This window comes from Amblyomma americanum, chromosome 10 (genome assembly GCF_052857255.1).
Source record: "Amblyomma americanum isolate KBUSLIRL-KWMA chromosome 10, ASM5285725v1, whole genome shotgun sequence".
NCBI lineage: Eukaryota > Metazoa > Arthropoda > Arachnida > Ixodida > Ixodidae > Amblyomma > Amblyomma americanum.
The window spans coordinates 85,592,580-85,604,954 of record NC_135506.1 but is presented as its reverse complement, the minus strand read 5'-3'; the positions used below and the strand labels follow the sequence as shown (position 1 = coordinate 85,604,954).

Here is a 12,375-nt window from a genome sequence, read left to right as displayed (position 1 = left end):
TCAATACATGTCAGCAGTGGTTGTGAACTAGCGCTGTGGCGTTAGAAATTTATATTACAAAAGAACGGGGGCACCGCCTGCCGACGAGATATTGAAAACATCTGCGTCCGGTATACTGCGGACCTTACAGGTTTAATTTATTAAACATTTTCTGCCTGGTCACTGATGCGGCATTTAAAGTGTTGAAATAGAGTAGAGACATGGTAGTTAAGCTGTGACAAACCAAAAACAAAAAGCTTTCTTAAGATCTGTGCTAGCACGACTACAGCCAAGGGCTCAACGTTAAAGACTTGAATTGCTAGTTGTTTCATTGAACATTTAGATAGTAATCAAACAAGGGTCTTTAAATAACTAAGCAGGTGACGAATTTCACATCCTCAGCTCTATCACGAAGGGGCTCTTAGAGTTCACAGCGTCTTCGTAGCTTTAAGTGCAGCAACAAAGCTGCAATGACCTCACTACTCCCAGACGACAACGACGCTTTTCACGGCTTTGCAATTTATAAGCACTCTACACCGGCATCTGCCGTGGGAGGATTCGTGTACAACTCAAGGAAGAGTCAATCAACCTAGCACAATGCATTTCTTGAGCTTCGTTGGACGCAAAAACTGAGGTTTCTCAATCTTTCCGCGCGGAAAATTTACTTACGGAGAGATTTGAAGGTGCGGTGCGAATGGAACCAATCGCCCTTCCCCTCGCATCCGCCATTGTTACGGGACCAGGAGAGTGGGCACGCTCAGAGCGACGGTAGGAGGATCGCTATCACTAACTTTTTGAACCGCCCAAGCAGCACAGGTAATTGGCCTTTTATGGGAAATGGATGGCTTCACACTGGTCCTTTCTAGGACCACCATTTGCCAATACATTTCATTGGCAACGCATACCTGGTAGAACCATCAATTTAATCCATCTGCCCTGCCGCAGGCTATCATTCACTGGAATTGCCTTCCGGAACAGATTGCGAGCATTCGTGTTCCAGCTCGTATTAAGGCCAAAATAACGGTCATTTCAAGTTGCTAATGTGTCGCTAAATATTGTATAATGACGTTCCTGCTTTTCAGTGACCGGTACTAACAGTCAATAAGTTTTGTATAAACGTGTTATTCAGCTCCTGTCATTACCGCTTTCTATGTAATCCGCCCCCCCTCAAGCAATAATCCGTTCTTGGAGCATGTGAAGCGATATGAATAAATAGATAAATCAATATATAAATAAAAGTATTGGACCGAGTACTCGTGCTGCTTGGGTTTTCAAAAAATGAAATGAAGCTTGCAGACTTGTAAAGCCACCAGGAAAATTTTATCCGATGCGCTTACTCGGCAACAAGTACATTGTAGCAGGGAATCTCCACCCAGAGCTTGGTATTCGTCTTTTCAGTGTTCGTCTCTTCATATCTGCTTTATTTACGAGGATTGACTTTCATGACTGAATCGAAATAAATTTTCCAGTACACCAGCATTTTCTTTAACTTTTATGCCGACTGTACATGTCTTTGAGACATGATCAGTACGCATGTCTGTAACCATGAGCGACGATAACATGATGACGCCGCGAGGGAAAGAGGAACAGCTACAGCCTAGCCTGAGGGACACCTTATCTGTGGGAGAAAAACAAACACTGGCGGTTATTTTTTCAATGCCACGCAAACGGTGTTGCCATGCCTATGTTACCGCCCCAAAGGAGTAATAAAAAGTGCGTTCCTGTCGGCAACCTGTGTGTTCTTAAAGTAATCACCTCATTCCGATATGACTCGGCGAATGCGAAGCAGGACTGGTAGAGAGCGGCGGCTTTCTGGAAGGCGTTCTGGTTCCAATTCGGCACCCTTGCCGCGCTGAGGGCGGCAATCGTGGCATTCCGTATCGTCTCCTCGATCTGCGAATTGGCACAGCATGATGTAAACGCCTGAACTCGGCGGGGGCTTTCGTCACTCGAGGCTCAAGCAGTGACCAGCTGCAAGCAAATATAGTGATCCGCGCAGTGAAATGCTTAATAAAAATCCGAGGGTAAATCAAACAACTTCGTACTTTTGGTTTTTGGGAATGCAAATGCAAGTAGAGCTGGTCATTTAGATTGTACCAGCTTTTATTTTTTTCCAGCTGTATTTCTCATCCGCATTCACCACATAATGCAGTGCTACGGTTCGTACCATTATTCGACCTTCGTGAGATACCTGCAGTGTGGAGGAGCTTTTTTACGAAACAGTTGTTGGAAAATCTAAATAGAAACAGAGGCTTTTTTTCGACGTTCCTTGTAGGATTGACGCTTAATATTTTTTGCCACCTTGTAGCGCCGTTTTTTAAATCCAGCTACGAAATCTCCTACATAAAATTAGGTGTAATTTAATCCGGCTGAACATAGAAATACGAGCGAAAGCTCTCTTAAGGTAGGCACAAGAGTGTAAGCACACGGCACATGTTTTCATGGAGCGAACGGCGCGTCACGCGATTTCCGGCAGTTGCGACAGTGCTGTCGGCTCTGCATACGCAGCTGTGGCGAGGCGCAGCGAGTCGCGTGTTCGATAGTTGTGAGGCGAGCGAGCGCTGTCAGCTGAACGCGCGCAGCTGTGGCGAGGCGTGGTGAATCACGTGGCATTACGTCAGAGCCAAGCCTCCGCTCCTTTGTTGTGAAGGTCAAATTGCGTAGCCACATAACCTTCAGCTTATTAGGTGATGAATGGGGCTTTCGCTCTAAAACTGGAAGGTTGTGAACATTTCGCGGCCCTGTTGCTTTAGTTGAACCCGACAAAATGTATTGTGGAAGTCTCTGTCTAAAGCGCAGCGCCAATGTCAGCGTATACTTAGTGTCGTGTCGCGTGTCGCAGCGACTGCCAAAAATAATACATTAAATTACATAGAACATATTACAGAAATCACGTTCAGGCACCCCGCGTTTAAAGCGGGGCGCCGAGCTGCTCATAGTATTTTCACACCTAGTAGCACTAAAGGCTAAGAGTGGTAAAGCAGAAAAAGCCAAGCAAATCTAAACGAAGCACCAGTGGAGAAATACACTTCGCATTAACTGGAGAATTGTAAACACGATGAGAAAAATGCTCCATCACTCGTTCTCTTGGGACGAAAAGTTAAAATTAATGTGATAAAATATGAAAAAAATTGTCAATTACCTGAGCGTAGGGGCCGTCCGGATGAACCCAGTAGTTCCCGCACACGTAGTCAAAGAAATCGTTACACGGATCAACAGCGAAATTTAGGGTCTGCCTCAAATAATCGCTCTGGTCTCGGCAGTGGTCTGTGTTGCAGGGCGTGGGTACCAGTGTCCCATTTTGATTTTGCGCAGCCTTTAGCAGCCTAGCTTTCCGAGTTATCCGTCTCCCGGAGCGGCTTCTTGTCTCTCGGCGTGTAGGCGAAGAAGGGCTTCTCGAAAACGTCGCCACTGCTGGAATGCCGATCGGTGCGTGTGTTCTTGGAGGAACGAGGACCTCGATGTCGTTGACACCACGAGGATCGACAGAGTCCCCGGAGCCGCCATTAATCCGACGTCTGTGCCCTGGCTGCCTTGGAACGACCTGGCAGGAAAAACAAACTCATAACTAAGGCGAGCGGTTTGCAATGGACCGCATCTCTTTGGCAGTTTGGCACTGAACCGCTCGTGTATTCTCTTCTACGCGAGTGTTTGAAACACCGTCGGCATTCTTGGCGGTTGAGGCATGAAGATTTTTTAGAAACATTTTGCATTCGTTATCGCCGTACTGACTCAAATAGAAAGCTCCCCGCTGGATTGCCGTTGGCAACGGCGCTCTTCTTGCCAAAGAGAACGCCAGTAATAGGCAGCTAATTTGTTATCCAGCAGACTGAAGCCGAATGCTTTGAACGCGATAACGGCCATTGTAAGAGATAATTAGGCAGGGCTTTTTCTATCAACGTCGGGCCACTAGTACTATCTAGGTCCACGACCCGACCAGATAACAATACTACCTACCCTGTGGGAAGAACAGGGCTTTCTTTCTTTAAAAATGCACAGCTAGTTTCGTGCTTCACTTCCTGGGCAGAGACGTTAACTGCGAGTTATTCGGCTGATGAATTGCGCGACGAAATAAAACTTATGGCAAGCGCGAGCGACACTCGACAGGGACGGATTTCTCACGTAACCTGTGCCTTCCCTCCCGTAAGACTAAGCCTGTGACGCACTGTCACAGTACACACAGACCAGTTACTACGTGTTAAATCTTTTCTTTCAGTGGCGGCCAGAGGGCCCTCTACCAGATTTTCCCACTGACTGACACACTATAAGTCGCCTGCGCAGGTGGCTTGAAGTTTTCGCCTCAATACAGAGGAATATTTACTGAATCATATTGGCGGGAATGCTTTAATATGTGCAGTTTCAGGTTTTATCCTGTCTCTGGCGGCAATACACGTGCCATTACTCCCCTAGCAGCGTGAAGCTGGCCGAGGACAAAACGAGGACGGCACAAGTCATTGTTTTGTGATAAGGGAGTAATTACTCATTGGCATCCACACGAGCGCAGCCATACAGCTACAAAAAAAAGCTACACACCCTTATCAGAAATCTACTCCACCTTGGGGGATTCTCCTAAACATTTGACCAACACTGTTCCAACTTCGAGTTATTGATCAATTCGCTCTCGCCCTACCATAAGCTTGCCTTCCCCACTAGGTCAGTTGGTACAGCGAGTGCTCCTGTGAAGCGGTGGTGCTGGGTTGGAACCCCAAACCAGGACAATTTTTTCTTTAACCACGAAGCTTCTGAGATAGCTGTGTATCTTTCCTTTGTAGCCGTATGGCTGCACTCCGGTGGATGTCAATGAGTAATTACTCCCTCATTACAAATCTACTCCAACTTGGGGGATTCCCCTAAACATTTGACTAACATCAACGTTTCGTTCTCGTGTTGCTTCGAGTCTATTACACGATTGCTACGAAACGAATGTGAAGCCAATTATCCCCACAGCTTGTATAATTCAAATCCATATTTATAATTCTAAACAAAGCAGCTGAATTATTTCGGTGGCTACTAAACTGAAACGTTGCGGCCGAAACGTGCCAAAACTTGATACTCCCGGAGTCGTTTTCTGCGGTCTTCTAAATTCGTCGCCTTCGCATATTCTGTACATATCAGCGCAGAAAATTAAGTCCATATAGAGCCTCTTTCGCAGCGTGAAATGTTAACCAATCTGTCGTGATATAAGGAAACAGAGATAGGAAGTATGGTTGACTGGGCAAAGCAACCTGTCATTCTTCATATTTCGCAGGCGAAGCAATTCGTTGTCCACAATGTACCGCCAATATTGCCAAGTGATCTTGAAGTTAAGGGCGGAAGTGCTGATTTTTCGAGCATCCGCTGAATGAATGCCGTGTCGATCGGCTCCCTCTACACAAAGCAAGGATCAGTTCCACCAAAGAAGCATATACGACGTCAACATTATGCGGTGTTCATTAAGTTCGTTTTTTTTTCTAAGGGCATAACCCAGCGAATCGTGACTCTGAAGAATATATTTGTCTTTTCGAACCGCATACGTAAGCGAAAAGGTCAAAGCATTGGCCAAGTCTTAACCCTGCCGCCTTCCTACAGCGTTCACTGCTTGACAGGTCTAAATTACACAGGAACTGTGGCTACTCCTTTAAAATCTAAAGGAGGAGAAAAACCATGAAGTGGCTTCCATTTTTTAGCTTGAACTAAACATGTTTAAAATGAAAAGCTTTTAAATAACCTAAGCTAATTTCTACCGAATATTCTATGCGTTCTGCTGTGCACCCAAAATCTAATATGACAAAGGTTCGCATCAGCACATGAGCTGAAGAGTGATAGGTTCATGCATGCTTTTTAAAAAGAGCTTCAGAGCTTCTCGCGGTCTTTGCACAGATGACATCATCCTTCACCTGAGAAAAAAAAAGTGTTTACGCTGGCAAGTATAGCAGTGCGCAGCAGCGGAAGGCAGTAGTTCGAACTTTACATTCTTCCTACTTTTACAGCGTAAAATAATTATGGCTTTTTTAGGCCAGTGATGCACAACCTGCGACATCGGTACAAAATAAAGAACTGCAGTTGGCAGTGAAGAGGTGTCGTCGATCGACAGAGGGCTTTCCGCTCTTCCGTCGGTTTTCTGGTTAGCCGCCTTACAATCTTTGTGCGACGTTTCGTTCTTGAAAGCAGGGCATTTTAAACCACAAATAGTACTACGAGCAGACGCACCAATAGTTGCTAAGGGCCTTTTCTCACACACAGGGGGACAGCGCTTACATCAAAATGTTTTTAAAAATCTGTGCACTTTTCTGAAAAGACTGAGCGAAGAGACGCGGTACACAGAAACGAGGTCTTGGATTTTTTTTTGGAAACGGAACTAAAACTATTACTGCATTATGTTTAAAGTTGTATGCTTAAACACTAGCCATTGAAAAAGAAGTTGATCTGTGATAACCACTCGAACTCGCGGTACTCATCGATTAGCTTTGTATTCTAGTTCCTGATAGACAGCTGCCTTTCTAACAGGATGTTTACTTTGTTCTATTTTTAATGTAACCTACTTCCTGTCCATTCTGGTATGTAGCGGGACGCACTGTCATTTTCAGGAACTCTGGTGACTGAATTCACAAGGAACTGCAAGCCGATTTGCAGGCGGTCTCACAAAAACACTGTTACCTCTCGACGACACAAAAGCAGCCCAGGCCGAGCAAGGCATTCCAAATAAGCACTGCAGTCATTTCATGCCGCCATTTTGTTGGCTTGGTGCGGCATTTAAAACTATTGTAATTTACAGAAGAGTTAGACACTCTTACCTTCCACAGGGACAGCGTAGCCAGTCCCAGCAAAGCACATATCACTAAGACGGTAACGGGAACACCAAGCTTGTATATACTCTTTCCGGACACGCCGAAGATACCATTCCTGCGATTTCTTGGCGCCTGCCTTCCCTCCTGTGAGAAACGCAGATATCGTGATGTCAATTTCTTGTTGCTATTGTGTCGCGCATACCACCACAGGGGGGTCAAATTCAAGACATGTGCCCATCAGGGCTGTACATGGTAAACTTTAACGTAAATGGCTGAATGGAAATAAGTGCCTACAAAAAGATATTTTGCAGAGAATTACCTTTCACCAGCAGAGAATGGCCATTCAAGGAGACTACGTCTGTTGCGAAAGGCATCGGCAAACAAGACGTCCACCAACGTGAAATTGGGTCGAAAAAAGAAATTCTACAGGCAAACACACTCGTTTGCGATAGAAATGAGCTAAACCTCTAGGCTGACAGCTTTAACGGTACATGTTGCCTAGATTTATTGGGAGAAATCTAAAAATCGCGCTATCATTGTAATTTTCACCGACAAGGGCATCGACAGTGCAAAACAAAACTCTGAAACTTGATCTCAGGACATCCCTATCCTGTACTGGATTGCTCCTGAATCTCCTGACAATATACATCCCAATTCGATTCTCTGTCTTCCTTAGCTACTCCTTCTTTCTCCTGGCCTTCCTTTTTCACACTGGATGTCGACTTAATATGACATACAATTTGTTTAAGTTTGCATATGCAGGCACCCATACCGATTTTTTTTCCAAAGCTCTCTGCGCTGTGGTTAGTCCTATTATAAGTTTTCGTGTAGCTTCGAGGATTTGGACTTAACAGGAATTCTTGACAGAATCATTTGATAAACATTTTCATTTTCCGTGCTCTCCTAGAATTAACTGTCAAAACATTTTATTCTGCTGCGGTTATTCTCGACATTGCACTTGCGTCTTACCTAAACGTCAAATGAACCATTAACAATGCTTCTTGAGAAAACAATTGAAGAAATTTCAGAATATAATCTGTTTTCCGGCGTTTGGCCGGCATAGCCAGGACGCGTACGCTCTTCGCCAAATGGTATGACGTCAAAAATAACAAGGCGCTCAAAGTGTAAACATTCCTCATGCAGAAAGAGCACCGAACATATGTCATGTAATCAGACATTAAAATTTGTTTATTTCTTTTTAACTTCTATTTTTTAACCAAGTAGTCAAATTATTCAATGCGCAAATTAGTACTTCTTTTCTAGCTTGGAGGCGCCACGGATGCTAAAACTACGCCTCATATTACCAACCCTGTTCCGACATTGTGGCGAAGACGGATCTTACGGAAATTGAAGATTTCTCCGGCAGATATCTAGCGGTCGCGATTGACCAAGTTATAATAACGTAAGCTGAAGGAAGCTTTTATAAATTTTTGTTCAGTTACGTATTTAATTGCCTGCCGCCTCCACGAAGGGCTATCGCGCGCAGCTATAGTCTTGTTGCTCTGGCTAGCATTGCACATTCCTATCGTGAAAATTCCTTCTTTTACATTGCCACCAGATTCAAGGCGACTTCTTGAGCTCTTACTAATATGTGGGAGTACGCTAACCTCAAGAGCTCTCAAAGGTCGACATTGTTGTTGTCACCAATTGGCGAAAGAAACTGTTCACAAGGAAATTAGAGTGCTCAAGTTATATGCGCCTTATATGCAACACCTTATTCATCAACACTATGTCAGCCAGCCAGGTTACGTCCAAATCAAGCCAGACGCTTCTACCACCGGCCTTAAGTAGCCCTGCCTTGCAGGAGCTTCGTCAACCCATTCTCAGAAAATTTCCTTGTCTCATCTTCACGACTGTCTTCAACGCTCGGCTGTTTTCGTTCTCTTGAACCATAATCAGTTAAAATATTGGTGGTGGTTTAGCTCTGGTTAAACCTGAAGTGTCGTGATAGCTACATCGGGCCGAGTGGAACTCGCTCAGCAGCTGCTCCGCATCACGTGACCAGCCACGGCGCCGCACGAGCCACGTGACCAGCCACAGGGTGATGGCGCCACGCTGAAGGCTCGAAATGCTACCGTAATGCAGCTATCGCTACATGACCATAAATTCTGCGTAATCCGTATTATACATGAAAGATGAAGAGTATTGCATGGCAGTTTTTACGATACGGAACTAGTCAGCCAAATCTGTTCGCTAATTCACATTGCTCTCATTTTGCGTTTGAATTACCCGCCGCGGTGGCACAGCGGTTAGGACGCTCGGCTACTGATCCGGAGTACCTGGGCTCGAACTCGGCCGCGGTGGCCGCGTTTTGAGAGAGGCAAAACGAAAATGCGCCCGTGTGCTGTGCGATAACAGTGCACGTTAAAGATCCCCGGGTGGTCGAAATTATTCTGGAGCCCTCCACTATGGCACCTCTTTCTTCTCTCAGTCCCCCTTCAAACCTTCCCTTACGGTGCGGTTCAGGTGTCCGCCGAGATGTGAGACAGATACTGCGCTATTTCCTGTGCCTAGAAACCAATTTTCATTTTCAATGTCATCGATAGAATCTTTGTATTCGTCACTTTGCCATCCTGCTACGGTCAAACCTCGTTATAACGAAATAATAGTTATGGCGAAGGAATTACGATTTCCCCCGGAAGCTCGCTCAAAGCGGGCTGTAGCGAAGTAATTGTCGATCCCCTTGAACTTGGTTATAACGAGGTTCAACTGAATAGCCTTCTGTTTTGAAAGATACAGATAAGAGTGTCAACAGAGCAATGTCACATTGAAATCAGTGGTTCTTACGCCGGCTCCAATAACCCTCAAACCTATGAATAGAGCCAACAGTCGCTGCGGTGATGCTGCTCTGAATGGCTCTTGTAAGCATGATGTGAATGAAAGCTGCGAGGCTGGGGAAACCTGTGTGGCAACCTTTTTTAATGCGAAATAATTACTGGGCTATGTCGACAAGGTCGCGTCCGGCAAACATGTCCGTAAAACGCGCCCGCAGCAGTTGTAAGGTACTTAGAAGAGGTAGCGCCAAACGAATGGTTGTGATCGAAAGAGGGTGATGTGAGGTTGGTGTCTAAAAATGAAGTATGCCGATAAGTTTATTGGTTAATTAAGTAAAGCCAATAATGTCCAAAAAGTGGCCGGAGCCAGGGCCACGTGTGGCGCCAATTAAATTTGAAAAACCGGAAGTGTAGGCGGAGCCAACGCATAGCGCCAAAATTTTAAAACTATGCGTGACGCAAAGTTTTAGAAGTCAAAATGGGCAATTCATAGAACTTGATTAACTAAGACAATTAACTGTGGTAATTGGGAATTTGGATGAATTTACAACAGCGCTTAATCGAGTAAATGTGAGAAGAAGGGACAAGTGAAGCAAAGAGAGGCGACGAGTGAAGCAAAGAGAGACAAAGAAGAGCAAAGAGAAAGGAGGAGGCGTCAAGGATTTCGCATTCCTACAATGCGGGTTACCGCAGTGACTTCAAATGTTTTTGGTATCATCTCACTTCTCCTATTAATACCTTTATATTGGCTGCCGAGTTTCTTAGGGTGTTTTTGCTGTTTGTATAGGCTACCTCCAAGTCCTTGTTACGACATTGCTGGATTACTGCTGATGTCTGCTTATACAAGTCTCTGGGGCACGAAATCTAAGCAAAATCAAATACCGCGGTTCTACCTGCAATTACAGCAACTTCTCAGATTAGCTCACCCATCCTGCGCCGCTATTAGTCCAATTATAGGTACTACTTACTCCCCTGATGCTGTTTATTTCAGTGATCAGAACTTCAACTAACAACAGAGATTCCGGAACTCTTTCCTGATTGGAGGGGCATAAGACTTCGATCTTATTTTGTTATTTGTTTATTTATGGCTAATTTACGTAATTCTTTTCCTTTTTATTTCTTATCATTTAATGTTCAAAGGTTTATCTTTTGACGCAAACTCTCATGTTGTGGTGACGTCGGTCAGGAAGACAACGAAAACGCTTCCAAAAGAATCTCTTTGCCTGGTGGACTCGCGCCCACCAATAACTGAATGACTACGCTGCGGCGTCGATAGCCACAAGCGTGCTCGGCGGTCGTCGAAATGAATGCCTGCAGTTCTTGGCCGCGCTCAATTTAAAGCCGGCAAGGAACCTTTGAGATAATTACCCAAGAGCAACTACAACAATCTGGAAAAATGTGGAAGCATTTGCACGTGGCCATGATTGATGGAAATAAGTCTGGTCGCATCTAGCATTGCAGAACAAAATGATAAAGTCCCGTGCTGGCGGTTTTGAGCGTGAACGAACAAATGTTGCAGAGATTCACGGCAACATAAAACTAATTAAAATGGGAAGCTTTATAGATGTACGCACGTGGAGTGATTAATTACATTTTAAAAATTTGTGCATAGTCTGTTTAAATTCTGCTAATTATGATCATGAACACGAGCCAGGCAGTCGACTTCTGTTGCGACATGTCTGCTTTAGGTTGCTCATAAAAAATGGTTTACAAATAAGCCAAGTAGCTCAACCCTGCTGTACTTTGCATTAAAAGACTCCTAGAACTGAAGTGTTTCAATTGTCAGAAATTTTATCCGAGTGCAAGCATTTGGAGTGTGTGTGTGGGGGGGTGGGGACGCTGCCCCCTCTGGATAAAATGCGGGGGAGGCGGAGGGGGCGACCGCCCCCCTTCCTTCCCCCCCCCCCTGTACTGGGGTCCCTGAACAACAATACGCTTACCCTTTAGTAATACATGATGCGACTAGGCACGTAATGTCTTCCCATCGTTACGATCGCACTGATAACAGGCCATCCTGTATTCAAGAAGCCTCCGATTTCTTGAAGCACAGTTTGAAGCTAGCACCACGAATTTTTTCTTCTTACCTCACCATCCGACACCCAAAGAGCTGCTGTCGATTCCTCCATGGCTCCGCTTTCTCTGTGTTCTAGCAGTCACCTGGAATGGTCGGCAAAGTGAGCATGAAGATGTGCAATGTGCTCTGAGCATATGTAGTCACGGCCTCCTCAGCCAAAAACTGCTGCTCAACACGCAAGGCTTTTTCCCTCGTGCCCACATTAGAGACATTCCCGTCCCCAAAAAAACCGACGCAGTAGGCCTATTTCAAAAGAAGCCCTAACTACAGCTCAGCGCCTTACAGCGCCTTGTAAAAGCCAAACTTACTGTCGATCCGGCTGTCGAGATGTCTGAAACACTGTACCGCTTGTAGCAACGCCGGGCCTGCAAGCAGCTATCAGCACTGCGATCCCTTCGCGGGCCGTCGTGCGCTTTGCAGTTTTTCACTTTCTCTTCCGGCAGTCGGACCGAACCTCGTGGCTCGTGACATGATTGAAATTTGCTGAGAGGCGTGTTAGTGTGCGAGTTTTTAACCGATTTGGCTTTTTTCTTGTTAGTATTACATATAGACCTAATTATAGATTATTATATTCAATGGGAAAAGGTTTTCAACGAGTGAAGTGGAGAAGCGACCAAAATTGGCCGTGTACAATAAAGCAAGCGGTGATGCAATGCCCACACTATCATTCAGGCAAGATTAGCCATCTCCTTAACATGAAACTTAAGGCAGTTATTTGTAAATGCTGCAAGACCGACAGTTGGGGTTTGATGCCCCAGCAGCCAGTGCCGCCGAAGGAGAA

The 12,375-nt window shown here is 45.2% G+C and overlaps 1 protein-coding gene across 1 annotated transcript in view; it reads right to left on the bottom strand.

Moving 5' to 3' along the window:
• Positions 1-12,005, bottom strand: part of LOC144108514 (neprilysin-3-like) — a 49,418-nt gene extending 37,413 nt beyond the window's left edge. The window contains exons 1-5 of the mRNA XM_077641729.1: positions 11,903-12,005; positions 11,605-11,677; positions 6,753-6,890; positions 3,122-3,523; positions 1,735-1,872 (exon numbers count right to left, since the gene is read on the bottom strand). Of these exons, the coding sequence (XP_077497855.1) occupies positions 1,735-1,872; positions 3,122-3,523; positions 6,753-6,890; positions 11,605-11,646 (720 nt within the window). The 5' untranslated portion in view covers positions 11,647-11,677; positions 11,903-12,005. The remainder of the gene's footprint in view (positions 1-1,734; positions 1,873-3,121; positions 3,524-6,752; positions 6,891-11,604; positions 11,678-11,902) is intronic.
• Positions 12,006-12,375: the final 370 nt, after the last annotated feature.